Below are 15388 nucleotides of genomic sequence, written 5' to 3'. Positions count from 1 at the left end.
CTGTTATGATAATGAAGTTAATACCTTGTTACCTAGGCATGCATCTTCTCCTACTATTAATATAACCTTTGGTACATTTTTCTCTGGATATATCCACTATAAAGGACATATCTTGTGCAAATATCTTTAAAAACATCTCCCTGATAATTCCCCTGAATTATTATGTATGGATCTAATTTAGATGAGTATTGCATAGCTATAAAAATGGATAATTTTAAAAATAGGAAAAATGGATATGATAGAAAAAGGTTTGCAGCAGCCTGCCCAATCTGTCATAATATATCTTGGCCTCAGACTCATCAGGCATGCTCTTGTGTCTGGATGCCTGTAAAACAGGAAAAGAATCAATTGCCCCCCATTTTAGAAAGCATTGGGGTTACTTGGTGGGTAGATATGTCTATAATTACCTCACCCTCCTTGTGTCCTGATACTTGTGGAAAGCCCTATGGAATACTCAAACCCTGAGTATACTCAATACTCAGTACTCTAGCTGATTTGGGGGTTACCTCTACTCATTTAACCATAGCATGGGAAACTCAACATTCTATGGTCCATTGAGTGAATTCTAGTTGCTCCAAGGACACAGCCACCCAATGGCAACCACATCCTGGTGGATCCAACGACATCCCTCTATACGAAATAAAAGGGAAATACTTGGAGGATTAGGGGTTGGCCTTGGTGTTCTGGCACAAGCTGAATTTGCAGGTAGTGAAGAACATCCTTCATTAGAAAAAGACTACCACGTTTCCCCAAAAATAAGACCTAGCCAGACAATCAGCTCTAATGCGTCTTTTGGAGCAAAAATTAATATAAGACCCGGTCTTATTTTACTATAAGACTGGGAATATAATATAATATAATATAATATAATATAATATAATATAATATAATATAATGTAATATACCTGGTCTTATTTTTCTATAATATAAGACCCGATGTTATATAAGATCGGGTCTTATATTAATTTTTGCTCCAAAAGACGCATTAGAGCGGATTGTCTGGCTAGGTCTTATTTTCAGGGAAATACGGTATTTAAAACAGGTCAAATAGAGGGAATGTTATTTCAAGAAGGAAAAAAATGGGAAGTAGCATGGAAAGACAATGCGGCCTTAGCTCAATGGATAGAATGGACTCGATGGACTATAAAAGCTCATGCACAAACCCAACAATGAGAACGTGCCTGTATCCTGACTCAACAGGGCCTATTATCTGTGCTAATGCAAATGGAATCTAAAATAGCTATGAAACAGTGGCCAACTATAATGGGTGCAGAAGCTCGGGCTGCACACTTAAGAGACTCTTATGGTCCTGCTGGATTCTGGAAAATTTTAAGTAGATAACGTGATCTACGATGTTATATCATAAAAGCCCAGGCACCTCGGTTAAATTCTAAGCTAAGAGTTTCAGTAGTTCAACTGGCTGATATAGGGACCATCCTTAATAACACTAGAATTCTTCCAATGGGAAGTAGATGGGTCATGTTTAAAAAGAATAGCAAATGGGAACCCATTGCATTATCTGATTGTGGACATTGGAAAGGTGAATGGCTATGTCCCCAATCTATATGGAGTTCTGAATTCACCCAATCCTGGCCTATAACTACCTCACCAAATAGCAATATATGATATATGGGAAAGAGACATTTTTGTTAAAAAGGATTAGAAAATTCTTCTATTATACTAAGTGACATCTATTGTAATGACAACAAGTTTACATTAAATGCTATGGGAATATGGTGTAATACTGAAATTACAAGCAAAATAACTTGTGAGGTTAATGAAACCTATGATAATATTGATACTGAAAATCCAATGTCTTGGGAAATTGAACTTAATCCTCCTCATGAAGTCATTTCTGTGGAAACTAATTGGCCAGAAGGAAAATTAGAGCTTCTGGATCGTGAACTAGTAGAGAGTCTTCATTCATCTGGCCAATCACATTGTAAGGTATTAGGTTGGTGCAAATGTAATTGCGGTTTTTGCAATTGTTTTTAACCATGTAAACCGCAATTACTTTTACACCAACCTAATACAAATGGCAGTAGCTGAGGAAGAAAACATGTTATTCATAAAAAATGATGATGATACATGTAAAGGGTTCTTTGGTTGGATGGGATGTTTGTTCCTTTCAGACTCATCCTTGTCTAGTATTTTACATTTTCTGTCCGTAATTGGTGTTACTAGTTTAATACTATTACTCTTGTTCCTACTATGTAAATGTTATACTAGATGCTGAAAAACAAACTTAAAACAAAGAGAAAAAAAATAGCTCAAAGCTTAGAAATGATCCAGAATATTTTTAATGAAGACATATGGGACCTGACTGACTCCTATTACCTGCCCTTCCTTTTGAAAAATAGAGCCTTGATTGCCATCCAAGGTTACTGTCGTGCCCCGTCCCCAATTGTCCGACATTCATCAAGACAAATGCTGCCACTAAGACTTGCTAGGAAGGAGCCTCCCTAACACCATGGGACCACATTCATTTTCCAGCCAAAAGGTTGGTCATCAATGCATCCTTCAGATCGATTTGTGACCAAACTAGGTAATTGTGAATGAAAAAGGGACCACATACTAAACCTGACAAGCTCAGGGGAGGCCTGCAGGGCAAGCCTTACAAATCCTGAGACCAAAGGAACCACACAGGGTGGCCTGTAAAAATTCCTAACTAAAAGCAGGTCATGGTGGGTAGTCAGTCGAGTCTTAGGCCTGTAGCTTCCTCAACAAAGGTCAGTCTTTAACTTTGAAATTGTCTATTGTCTTTGTACATCTAAGATAACATACCTTTGCAAGGTCAGAATAATCCTCTTTTCCAGACCCCTCAAAGGCACAACTGCCAGCACCACAGCAGGAGACATTGTTCTTTTGTCGCCCACATACCATCTCTATCCTCTGTAAATGTTAACTACCATCCTGTACCCACCAATGTAAAAGGAGTGTCTCCACGTTTTGCTTTTTATCTAATCTCAGAGATTTCCTTGTTGTGCTTTCTCCCACCTCCTTAATCTACCACCAGTGGATTTCATGTGAACCCCCACATCTCCTCCTTTGATTCTAATGTATAAACTAAGCTGCAAAAACTGCCGTTCCCTTGAACATTATCTCTACCCACTGAGATTGTGCTTCCCAGCAATTGTCACTTTGTCTCAAACTCTTATAAGACTTTTTCTTAGGCTGGACGTTCTTTGGTCCACACCATCATGATTCCCATTTTACAAAAAGTAAAACTGAGGCACCAGGAGGGCAGGACCTACCCAGGGTCACTCCTGAGGCACTGACATCCCACAATGAGCTACCTGCTCTTCCAGAGCCAGGCCAGTTTCCTAACCGGCTCTACCGCACTAAACTGCTGTGTCACCCTGGAGCGGCAGATTCATTGGTGAAAGTGAAATAACAAGGAGAAAGAGAAAACCGTAGCTTTAAATTCCGGAAAGAGGTGGGGGCGCACGCGCAGATATACTTCCTGGTCAGGGTTACTCAGCACTTTGTGGGGATCGTAGGGCTGGGGCGGGGTGGAGGGAGTGGCGGGCTTCTTTGATGAATCTAGCATTGCCTAGGCGGCCTCTCCTCGAACCTGGTCGCATTCAATTAAGGCCTGGTGGACCGTCCCAGGTTACCCTGTGGCGCTCGGGGTGGCCGTCCACCTCCCCAGGCCATTCACAGTGCATGCGCCCTCTAGGTCGCTCCACCGCGCCCACAGGTCCCCACTCCCAGCTCGCGTGTAGCGTAAAGTGGGAGTCAAAGGTTCCCGAGCCAGTGGGTTCCAGGAGCTCCTCCCGGCGCCCCGCAAGCCCCGCCCCCAAGAGCCCCGCCCCTGCAGCAGTCCCTCCCCCACCCCAAGGCTCGGCTGCTCCAGGAGGCGGGGCCTGGCCTGGGCGTCTTGGCAGGCGCGGGAGGCCCGAGCGAGCGCGCCCCCGCCACACGCACGCCGCGCGCGCCCGCCCGCCCGGCTCCTGGTTGCTATAAAGGGAAGGCGGGCTGTGAGCACTTGAAGCTTAGTACCGCCCTTTGCATCCACTTTCATCGCTTCTTGCTGTCGTTCGTCAGACCTCAGCCGCCAAAATGGTGAAGCAGATCGAGAGCAAGGTATGCGCTCCCGGGGCAGGCCAGGGCGCGCGCGCAGCCTCCGTAGCTGGGGAAAGCTATGGGCTGGAGGGTGGGCAGGCCGCCCCTCCGCATCCCTGAGGGAAGGGGACGCGGCGGCACGGCCTGGGACTGCTCGGGCCTGGGGACGCCCGAGCCTGCCCTGGAAAGAGGGACGAGGGCCCCCTGGAGGGCGGGTCTGCGTGTCCAGCGCCGGGGGAATGCTCGCGCGCGTGGAGTGTCGGGGCGTCCCCTCACTGCGCCTCCTGCACACCCCGTCCGGGAAAACTCCATTGGGTGGGTGAGGGGATGCAGGGAGTCTGCCCGTGGCCCCCATCCGTATCCGGATACGAGCCCAGGAAAGGAGATGGAGGGCCGATTGGAGAAAGCACGGGGTTGCTGGCTTCCATTCCCTCCCTTCCCCCCCGGTGAGCAGCGTGATCCACTCGTGCTTGGTGGGGTGGGCTCCCTTGGGAGCGGGTCTAGGCGGGAGATCCCAGGCTTCCTCCATCACTGCGGGGCCCCAGAGATGACGCGTGTTGTATCCTCGCAAAGCGGGTGGTTCCGGGCTGGAGACCCCCGCCCCCTCGCGCGTGCCAGGCGGTCCCGGAGGCCTGAGGGGCCCAGGTGGCCGTGAGGCAGTGAGATCCGGGCCGCGCCCTCGGGACTCCTCCTCCTGCGGCGCTGGACGTGTTTCCGGCAGTGCTGGCTTTGGAATGACTCAGTCCCCAAGGCCGGGCCCAGGGGCCTCCGCTGCCCTACCCATCTGTGATTCACCCGCTATCGGTGGGTCTCCCTGAAGTCCTGAGTGCCTCTGGAAGCAGCCGCGCCCCACTGTGTGCTCGGCGGCCTTCCGGTACCCAGATGGTGGTTCTGTCTTTTTAAGAATGCCCAAGGCAAAAAGTTATTGCAAGCCTAATACCCTCCTCGGAAAACTCAGAGCCTAACAGTGTCTGATATACTGTAGCTACTCAAGAAATGTTTGTTAAATGCAGAGCCATGAGTGGGAGAAAATTGAGTGGAAAACCCCTCGAAAGCGATACTCCCACCCCAGTAAAGCAGGGGAAAGGCGGGCCCTCGCCTGCCGTGAGTGCCCCACCCCGTTAGATGCTGGGGTGGGCTTCGGAAATGGAAGTTTCTCTATAATGGTCCCTTATCTTTTTGTTACTTTTGTAATGAGAAAACATGATCATGGTAGAAAATTTGGGGACAGATCTGTTTCTTAGAAGCAACCACAAAGTAGTTGAGATTATTTTATATGTACTGTTTTGTTTCTGAGCTTTTGTTTTTTTCCCTGTCTAATTTAGTCTGGACACTTTACATGTAATTAGAAGCTTTCTGTAATCTTGTCAATATCAACACATTGCCGGACAATTAGTTGCTTCAGTGAATAGTTTATTAATAATGCTTTGTACAGAATTCAGGCTGTTTCCTCAGGTTAGGGTCTCGAGTGATTGGATGAAGGATGTGAGCCCTTTAAGTCTTATAAATGCCGCAAGAAGCTTAGGAGAATACTCCTTTCCTTTCATAATTACTTTGGCCAAATCGTTAAGAAAAATTCTTGTTCTCATTTGAGTATCCTCTCTTAGTGACTTTGAACTTTTTTTCCTTCCACATGGTGTTGATTGACTAATGGTTGATTGACTCCTTGTCCTTAATGGGTTTTTTCCTATTGGGATTCTTTTTTGAATTGTGAGCTTTTATATTAAAATAGCAACCTCTCATTTGTTGGAAAGAGATCCTTAATATTGAGTTTTGTTCCACATACTTTTATTCAGTACCAACTGAATGACAGATATCAATTTATAGGGAGGGGAGGTTCTCCAGGGTGTGGTGACCTCCTCAGTCTAACCTGACAGGTGACAACCCATGAAAGGAGAGAGAAGACCTTTGAGGGTCTCTATTAGTTGTCGCAGAACCCACACACTACAGACAGAAAATCGACTCATTTCTGGGGCACGACTTTGAGTCCTTCCCTGTTTTCATTGTCATAGTTATGGCACCCTCCTCCCCTTGTCAATGAGAAGATGTATAAGGGTGATAGGAAATTTGTTCCTCAAAAGAGCACGGTAGCCTGGGGCCCAAAGTCCCTGATAATCAGTTCATCTTCTAAATTATAATCCAGAGTCATTAATCAAAAGCTAAACTCATTTGACTTGTAAGTACTGAATACACTTTAGATCTTTTGTCCTGATGTACCAACGTTGATGCCATTGGCCACCCAAGACAACGAACTCTTTCTGAGGTGTTCGTAGTTCGGAGCCATTGGCATCCATTTCTGATACAACTGAGATAATGTGATGAGGAAGACATCAGACACGGGGGTTTTTTTGTTTGTTTGTTTTTTGCTTTAAAGAATAGAATGGCAGCTGCGATTTATTGCACTTGTGTCTTCTATACGTAGTCATTTTACTAGCTGCTTTACCACTCCTACGCTTATTAATTACCTTTGGAATGGGTATGTACAGGACAAGAGGTACTAGACTCGGCTTTTATTTATCTACCCCAACTGCATTGCTTTGTTTTCAGAATATTTGTGTCATTAATGGGGACCTTTATTAACCTTCATTGTTGGATTCCGGGAGCACTGGAAATTGGTTTGCTTCTTACGTAGTAAGATAATTTGAGTCATTTTCAAATTGATGTCTGTTTTAGGCAAACATGAATATCAGGAAAAGAGAATTTGTTGTGAAGTCTACACATACTTGACTCTGTAACTCGTGTTCAGTTAAGCTAAAAGCTATTGTTGTATGCCCCTTTTTTTCAGAATTTTAGGTAGTTTTGCTCGAATTTGATTCAGAATTGTTTGGGGAATTCCTTGAGAGTGTTTGAAATATATTCTATGTTGAAAGTAATCTTACCAAGTATTTACTGAGGGCCCACCATGTTCACAAAACAATGTACAGTTGACCCTTGGCCCTTGAACAACACTGGGGGTTAGGGACATTGACCCCCCCACACACACACACACACACGCAGAAATCCATGTAGAACCTTAACTACTTGTGGTCTACTGTTGGGGGAAACCTTACCAATAACATAAATAGTTGGTTAACACATATATGTATTATATACTGTGTTGTTACAGTAACGTAAGGAAATCATGAGAGAATACATTTATAGTACTGTATATATTTATTGAAAAATATTAGTGTATAAACGACCCTCACAGTTCAAACCCAGCATCTAGTATAACATTTATATAGTAGGAACAAGGTTCAAGACTCAACTGTATTCATCTGACCAGACTGTCATTGTTTGACTTTATTTCTGCCTTACCTGGATCTTGCTATATAGAATGTCTTGTTTGACCCTCTAAAAAGTCACCTTAGGGAAGGCTTTGAATGAAATTCATCTGGAAAAGTCGGTGATGACTTGGAAGTATAGTTTCTAGATTTCTAAATTAACTCTCTGTGCCCCTCACACCCAAAGGTAGGATGGGAGTTTGTACCTGCATAATTGAAAAGGTTCCAGACATCATGAGATGCCATTCTTGAAGCACCACTTTGTGAATTGTTTCCCAAAAAAACATGAAGTTGAAATTAGAAATCTAGAGAAGTACCTGTACTTCAGAGGAATCCACTTTAGATTTTAATGGTGCTTTGTTTACTTACTTTTTTACTGGACCAGGTCTGATACAATTCTTAGCTTTCAGGGAAGAGGAATGTTCGGTTTTAATTAAACCAGTGTGACCAGCATATTTCCCTTAAAGAAAACCTACACTTCCAGTAATAGATTTTGTGTTTGTGTTTTGATTTCTCAGTGTTGTTAGTCAGTACTGACTGACTAACTGTGGTTAAAATGAGTCCCTTGTTAAGTAAAAGGTTACGTTCCTACAGTTACAGTATCAACACCATTGGCCAGTTAGTGCTGACTAAATTATTCAGGGAGGTTTGTGGTAGGGGATTTCTTGATCATTTCTGCTGGTGGAATTTTAACATGCATTCCTTATGAGGAACTAAAACTGTCTTTCATTTGGTCAATGAGGACAGTTTTGTAATAAAGCGTAGAAATCAACTATAAACAGTATGATCTCAACTCTGGAAGTCCCATTAAAAAGAATACAAGGAAATATGCTGAATGTCAACAGTGATTGAGTGTAAGGCTTTGGAGGAGGCTATTTTCCTTGATACTTTCCAGCTTTTACATGTTCTACTATAGGAAATACTAATTAATTAAAAAGTGTCAGATTTAAAAAAAAAAAGTAACTGGTAGTGTTATAGTTGGCAAAATTTTGAGCCTTTGTGACTTCTTCAACTCAAGTGACTCCTTCCTTTCATCAGTCAGATAAGCATTCAGTGAATGTCTACAATATATATACCTAGATTAGATGTGGAAACATTTTTAATACAAATGTATCTTCCTTTCATTTGCGTGGTTTGGATATAGGTTAACCAATTAATATTTTACAAAATTTCAGGAGGACAGGCATATTGATTAATACACTAAGCACATGCTTCGTTCATCTTATCAAGTAATATTGCAAACAACATTGTAGGATTTTTTTTTTCAAACATGGTTTATTTGTTTTGGTTTTTTATTAAAAGACAGGTCCTGAGAGCAGGACCTCTGAATTGTGCTTTGTGCCACATTTTGTCATGTTTTGTTAGGGCTTTTTAACACGTATGGCTTTTCTTTTTTTCTCTCCTTAGTTGGCTTTTGAGGAAGCCTTGCGCAGTGCAGGAAATCAGCTCGTAGTCGTTGACTTCTCAGCCACGTGGTGTGGGCCTTGCAAAATGATCAAGCCGTTCTTTCATGTGAGTATTAACTTCTACTTTGGAAGAGATTGGTGTTCTTTGGGTTGGTGGTCTCGAGGCTAGGAAAGGAGGACAGTTAAAGAGTTTGGGGGTTTTGTTGTTGCTGCTGTTGGACCTTTGGTCTAAAAGTCATAGTGTAACAACTTAGCTTTGACTCATAAAGCCCGTTGAAAACAACTTTCAGAAGCTAATTTGGTCGTCTTAAGTGGTTTTGCTTTTCTTCAACTTGAAACACGGTCCCTGCCCTATTTGAAATGCAGGCCTCAAAAGTCAGTGTGTCAAATTGTTTTATACTAGGGAGGAATTTGATTCAAAGAAAATGTAAGTCCTTTGTTTACCTGGTCCCTAGTGTAAAATTTTGGATCTTTAATTATTCTCTATTAAATTTCCATTTAAAAAGATTGAGTATATTGCTGGTTGTAACCAAGTTCTAAATCTCGGTGTATTTTTCATTTTAAATTTTCCAGTCCCTGTCTGAAAAGTATTCCAATGTCGTGTTCCTTGAAGTAGATGTGGATGACTGTCAGGTACGTGGCGGGAAATATGGAATGCTACCGAGCTTTTCACATTGGCCTTTTTCTCTGAATCGCAAGTGACTGTTTTCATAAATGTGTCAAATAATACTAGAACTACAGCCCTGGCTAAAAAGTTGTATTTTGGAAGAACAGGGATTGTGCCAATTGTGAGCTTAATCCTAGATATCAGGAGCTAGGTATATATCACATCCTAAAATAAGCATAAAAACAGATGGTTGAGGCCTCTGTACCTTACTTCCCCGTTATCTTTCGAAAAGCCTACATATTCTACCTAACATTCTGAGAGGCTCAATCCATAGCAATTGGATTTGACCGTGATAACGAAATCCATAGAGTTGGTGGTATCATCAAATTGGGGTTAAGGTTCTTTGTGAACTAATGACGTGATAAAGTGTATTCATAAACTCACTGTAGTCTTGGTTGATTTTAGTCGATCAGAAAATCCAAATGTTTTAAAGAACAAACACCAAGGTGCCTAGGAGACAGCTGAGAGAATAATTAGAGGGAAAATTCCAGGGCTGGTTTAATTAACAAATGCTTGTTTAGCAGTTTATGTGCCAGACACTGTGTTCTGCCATGTTTCCCTGCAAATAAGACCAGGTCTTATATTAATGTTTGCTCCAAAAGACGCATTCGGGCTTATTATGTTCAGGGGATGTCCTCCTGAAAACTCATGCTAGGGCTTATTTTCCGGTTAGGTCTTATTTTCGGGGAAACACGGTATGTGCTCTTGACAACCACACGTTTAGGGATAGGCTCTGTCGTATGGTGCGTCCAGATCAGGTTCCCAGCACGTGATCTTGCCTCTCAGCCCACTGAACTATGAGAGCCTGCTCCAGAAATATCACCTCGGGGCTCGTTACAGATCTGTGGGCATTTCCCTTAGCCCCACTGAGGCAGGAGGGGTTTGGGGTGTGAGGGGGCAACAGCGGTGCTGGACCTTGGCTCAGTGACTTCTGCTTGAGGCTAATCTCTCTTCTTCCTTGAGCCTTGGTTTTTCTCTGTGATCAGACCTCAATACCAGCCCCATCAGTCTGCCAAGGTTGCTTATTCATTGAACAAACATGGAGTGTTTAATAAAGGTACGAAAGGGCCAATCAACACAGGTATGTGGCTGTACTTTCTACACCTGTGAGGACCTACCATCATCCCCACTGCTTACCCTCAGAACATTTTTTCTGATTCCACATTCATGCCTTTGTTTGCACTGTCTTCTCTACCTGGCACATTTCCTTTCCTACTTGATGAACTCCTAGTCATAAGCTTCGTATCCTCTCCAGGAAGTCTTCTCCAGTTACTCCCTTTTACATCCCCGACTAGGTTAATTTCCCTTCCTCTGTGTCCCCACGATGTCATCCGCCCCTCTTTTCCTCTGGCATTTATGTAGAATGCGGGGGAGAAGGGGACCCTGTACTTAGAATGCTTGCTTTATTTTCCAGCTCTGTCCCTTATTAGCTGTGCAGGCTTGGTTAAGTTGTTTATCTTTTCTGTGCCTCACTTCGATCCTCTGTAAAATGGCAATGTTAATCCAACATAACGGTAGTGATCAGGATTAAATGCGATAATACCTATAAAGTGCTTTGAAGAGTGCCTGGCGTGTTAAGTACTCACTGAATCTTAGCTATTATCGTAACGATCTGTCTTTTACCACTGGTCCCTGTACGTTTCTTAGGGTCAGGAACCCTCTTATTCACCTTCGTTTCTTCTCCAGGCATACCTGCCTGGCATGTAGTAGGTGTAGAATGCATGTTGTATGGCTGTGAACTAAAGTTATTGGGCTGATGTGTCCCAGAGCTTTAGAAAAACAGAACTGAGAGTAAATAGCATGTGTTTGTGGAAAAAAATACCTGCTCCCTGTTTCAACCTAAGTCTTATCTTTTCTCACAGTCTTAATCGTTTCTATGGTCACCTTAGCCAGGTGAAAAATGGCACCTGGAAGGGACTAGAGAAACTTCGGGGGCTGACCCTGTCACATACCTAGCCACTGAATCAATTTTTATTTGAAATGAGACCACGTGCGGGCTGCGTGGTAAGCTCTGTGCACACAGTGTCGTGTAACCCTCAGGGTGACTATGAGAACGGCTCCTTAGCACTCCTAGTGAACAGACAGTGGGACTGTGGTGCAGAAGAAGTAGGTCAGTCACGCCAGAGCTGGTGGGTTTGACCCCCGCTCTGTGCCGGACCCAGGACAGGTGCTCTTACTGCCGCAATCCAACACCGTTGGGAAGTAGCCGTGCAGAGCCGTCAAGGACAGCTGCATGCCAGAGCTCCTCCTCCGTGTCTGTGGCGTGCTCACAATCACCCTGCAAGTTTCCAGACCTTGAAGTGACCCTCTCACCAACTGGGGACCTTCCACTTTGCCTCTATATTCTAAAGATTGATCAACAGATGGTATCTTTTTCTTCAAATACCTTTAGTGACGATTACCACCATCTCAATAGCCTTATCAATAGTTAAAAATTGAACTAATTCCAGAATCCTTTGCTCACCACATATACGTAGCAGTAATCCCTGTCCGCTCCTACTCACCTGGTCATTCAGCAGAATTAGCAAGGCAGGTAATTCAAACACAAAGTAGTTCATTAAACAATCAGTTGTTCCCCATGGAATTTACGAATTACGTGAGTGGATCTTCTGGTTGCTTTGGAATGCTAGGTAAAACCACCTAGACACTAGACTCTAAAAGAATACAGAGAAGGGATAAAACTTACATCAATCTCGTTTCTGAATGTTAGAGTATATCATTAAAGAGATGGAATGTTTAATGACTGAATTAGTGTTTAAAATTTTTATGTGGATAATTCCTGACCATGATCTTCAGACCCAGTGTAATTTACAATGTTTTGGAGCAAGCAACATATAGTTTTAATAGAAGGATCTGGAAACCCTTGGATAGGAAGAAGTTATCTTTTAGATGGAATAGATTCAAATGGACAGTTAGGAGGCATGGACGTATAATGTGGTTCGCATATAAAATAATTTTGTGTTCATAGAAAAATATGAGTACTAGCCCTTTTCGAAATGATAGACTGATCTTATTTTTTTAACAGCAGACTCTACTCCCAACTGTCTACAGGGCATGATGCTTTTGTAAATTAAAACTAGAAGCAAAGTAATGTAGACCTGACAGTCTTGCAAACTGTTAGAATGTGCCATGTGTTTCCATTTTGATTAGAACAGCCAGGAATGAGTTAATAGAAATGACAAAAGTAGGTTTAAAGTTATTTTTGGCTATATGGAGTGCTAAGCCAGAAATCAATGAAACTAATAAGGTAAAGTGTAGTCTTGTGACACTTAAACATAGAAGTCTGAGATTCAGCAAAACCATAGGGATGGAGAACAGATCAGGGGTTGGGTGGAGGGAGGGTTTAACTACAGAGGAGCTGCTGAAGGAAATTTTAGGGGAGGGAAGAGTTTTGTATTCTGATTTTGGTGGTGTTTGTATGACTGCATTTGTCAAAACTCACAGAACTGTATAACCCTAAAAAAGTGCTACATGTAAGTTTACAATTCCAGATTGTATACCAAAAAACCAGAAAGTGGGGGTGTTAGTGGGGAGTAGGGGAGCTTTTTGTTTCTAAGTGAAGGAAGTGATTGGAAGGATGTTTTTAAAACCTCAAAAGTACTTAATTTTTAAGTATGCATACCTTTCAAATCACTACCAAAAAATAGGCAAACTAGTCCATAGGACAAGAATTAGAAAATAAAAGTAAAACATTAGATAATAAAGATCAGATATTAGTTATGGAAATACTAAACTTAGAGGGATATACTGTATACGTGGATACTGACTCAGTATTATTAAAATGTCAGTACTCCCAAATTTGTCTAATTTTATCTCAGTCCGACGTTTTGGGGAAATTGATCATGACATTCTGAAATACAGTAGTCAGGAAATCCTGCAAAGTATTTTAAGAAAAATAATTGGGAGAGAAGCTGTGGAGGATGGGAAAGGACAAGCCCCATGAAAATAAAGTATATTAACTGCACTAATTAATTAAAAACAGTGTGGTTTTGTAACCAGAGTAGGTAAGGTAGACCCATGGAATAGAACAGAAAGTCCAAAAAAACAGAACTAAGTCTGTTTCACCGTGTATAATGATTAGCCATTTGGGGTTAAGATGTTCTATCTGTACCTCATTCTTTATTCCCTGGTAAAATCTAGAGGAAATTTAAACATAAAACCCTAGAAAATACTGAACATAAAGAAATGATAGACACTGTCAAGCACATTAATCACCCTGTCTCTTACAGTCTTAAGAATTTGATTCACTGTAGGCCTGGACAAGTTCAGTCTCAAGTTCAGAACTGAAATCTGTTTGATGCTAAAGCTAGTAATAAAGCCCATGTTTTTGGTAAATGGGGTAAGGGAGGACTGCTGGATGGGAAAAAAAATCATCATACTGATAAAATTGACACACATTCTTTGGAAGGTAGTTTAATAGGATGTAGCTAGAGCCTTTAAAGTGAGCATGGTCTTTCTCTTAGCATTTTACTTCCAGGGGTGAGGGTTGAACCAGAGTATTTATAGATAAAGATTAAATTTTTAACGTTAGGCAAAGTCAGAGCCTTTTACTTATCGACCAGTGCATTCAGATGATGATACATTTATACAGTGACTGCTATGTGACCATAAAAAATGATTATGTACATTTTCTGGGGAAAAGTTCATTGCATGTGTATTATACATAGCACATACCGTGTTTCCCCGAAAATAAGACCTAGCCGGATCATCAGCTCTAATGTGTCTTTTGGAGCAAAACTTAATATAAGACCCGGTATTATATATTAATTATGTTATATTATAGTAAAATAAGACTGGGTGTTATATTAATACTTGCTCCAAAAGACGCGTTAGAGCTGATGGTCCGGCTAGGTCTTATTTTCGGGGAAACACAGTATGAGCAAAGACAAGAGAAGTGCTAATTCTGAGGAATAGCTGGGATTGTCATCCTGAATATTGTTACAGAATTTGTTTTTGCTTTTTTATGTTACTTGAAACGGCCAAGATATGATTAGACTAAACAGCTTACTGAGTCCCTATATAGTGTCTGATGACAGGCTTTTGCTCGTTGGTGCCCCTCAAAGAGGAGAGAATACACCATTTTGCTTTGGTGCTACTGTTATATTCATTGTCAATTTTTGTATGCTGAAGTCCTAATGCTGAGATGTATATTATAGAAAAAAGAATCTGGTTTTGGATGACTTCTGTCAAAGCTCAATACTCAGTCTTGTTTTTATCCTCTCTCCCATGGTCCCCCCACCCACTCCAGGATGTTGCTTCAGAGTGTGAAGTCAAATGCATGCCAACCTTCCAATTTTTTAAAAATGGACAAAAGGTAAGTACTTCTGACCTTAAAGAAAACTGAGTAAATAGGACAATATGGTATAAATGAAGAAACTGAAGTGCCTTATTCCTTCATACTTGGAAGCATGTCCCCATTGCCTACTGATATGTCACTCTTCATTAAGTACACAATATGACATCTAACTGACAATTGATCTTTGCTAGAACTAGTCACTAAATCTCTGTGATTAGTACTTCATATTTATATCATAAAGTGTATTTTTTTGTTAAGAGGTATTTGATTCAAAGATTTGTATTTTTATTTTTTTTATTTTTTTCTTAGTTTTTATTTTTTGTTTTTAACTTAAAAGAATTGTTATCCAGGGGTTTTAATTTTAAATAAGATGATACTTCTTTTCCCTGTCCCCAGTATTCCCCTACTCTATGATTCTTATGCACAAAATAGATACCCAATGCTACCATCTAATGTCAATTCAATATTCCCTTAACAGGTGGGTGAATTTTCTGGAGCTAATAAGGAAAAACTTGAATCCACCATCAATGAATTAATCTAATTATGTTTTCTGAAAACATAACCAGTCATTGGCTCTTTAAAACTTATAATTTTTTTTTTATTTACAAAAGAAAAAATCAAGTCGAAAATTATGTTCAATTGCCATCCAATTATAAATGAGAATAAAATATTAATTCTACTGTTTTTAAAA

General features: G+C 41.4%; 1 protein-coding gene across 1 annotated transcript; it reads left to right on the top strand.

Moving 5' to 3' along the window:
- Positions 1 to 3912: 3912 nt before the first annotated feature.
- TXN (thioredoxin) lies at positions 3913 to 15388 on the top strand. The gene is made up of 5 exons (XM_033123633.1): positions 3913 to 4086; positions 8736 to 8840; positions 9308 to 9367; positions 14650 to 14715; positions 15176 to 15388. The coding sequence occupies exons 1-5, from the start codon at positions 4063 to 4065 to the stop codon at positions 15236 to 15238; spliced, it is 318 nt and encodes a 105-aa protein (XP_032979524.1). The 5' UTR covers positions 3913 to 4062; the 3' UTR covers positions 15239 to 15388.

Source organism: Rhinolophus ferrumequinum, chromosome 12 (genome assembly GCF_004115265.2).
Source record: "Rhinolophus ferrumequinum isolate MPI-CBG mRhiFer1 chromosome 12, mRhiFer1_v1.p, whole genome shotgun sequence".
NCBI classification, from domain to species: domain Eukaryota; kingdom Metazoa; phylum Chordata; class Mammalia; order Chiroptera; family Rhinolophidae; genus Rhinolophus; species Rhinolophus ferrumequinum.
This window is presented reverse-complemented; position numbering and strand designations above follow the sequence as displayed.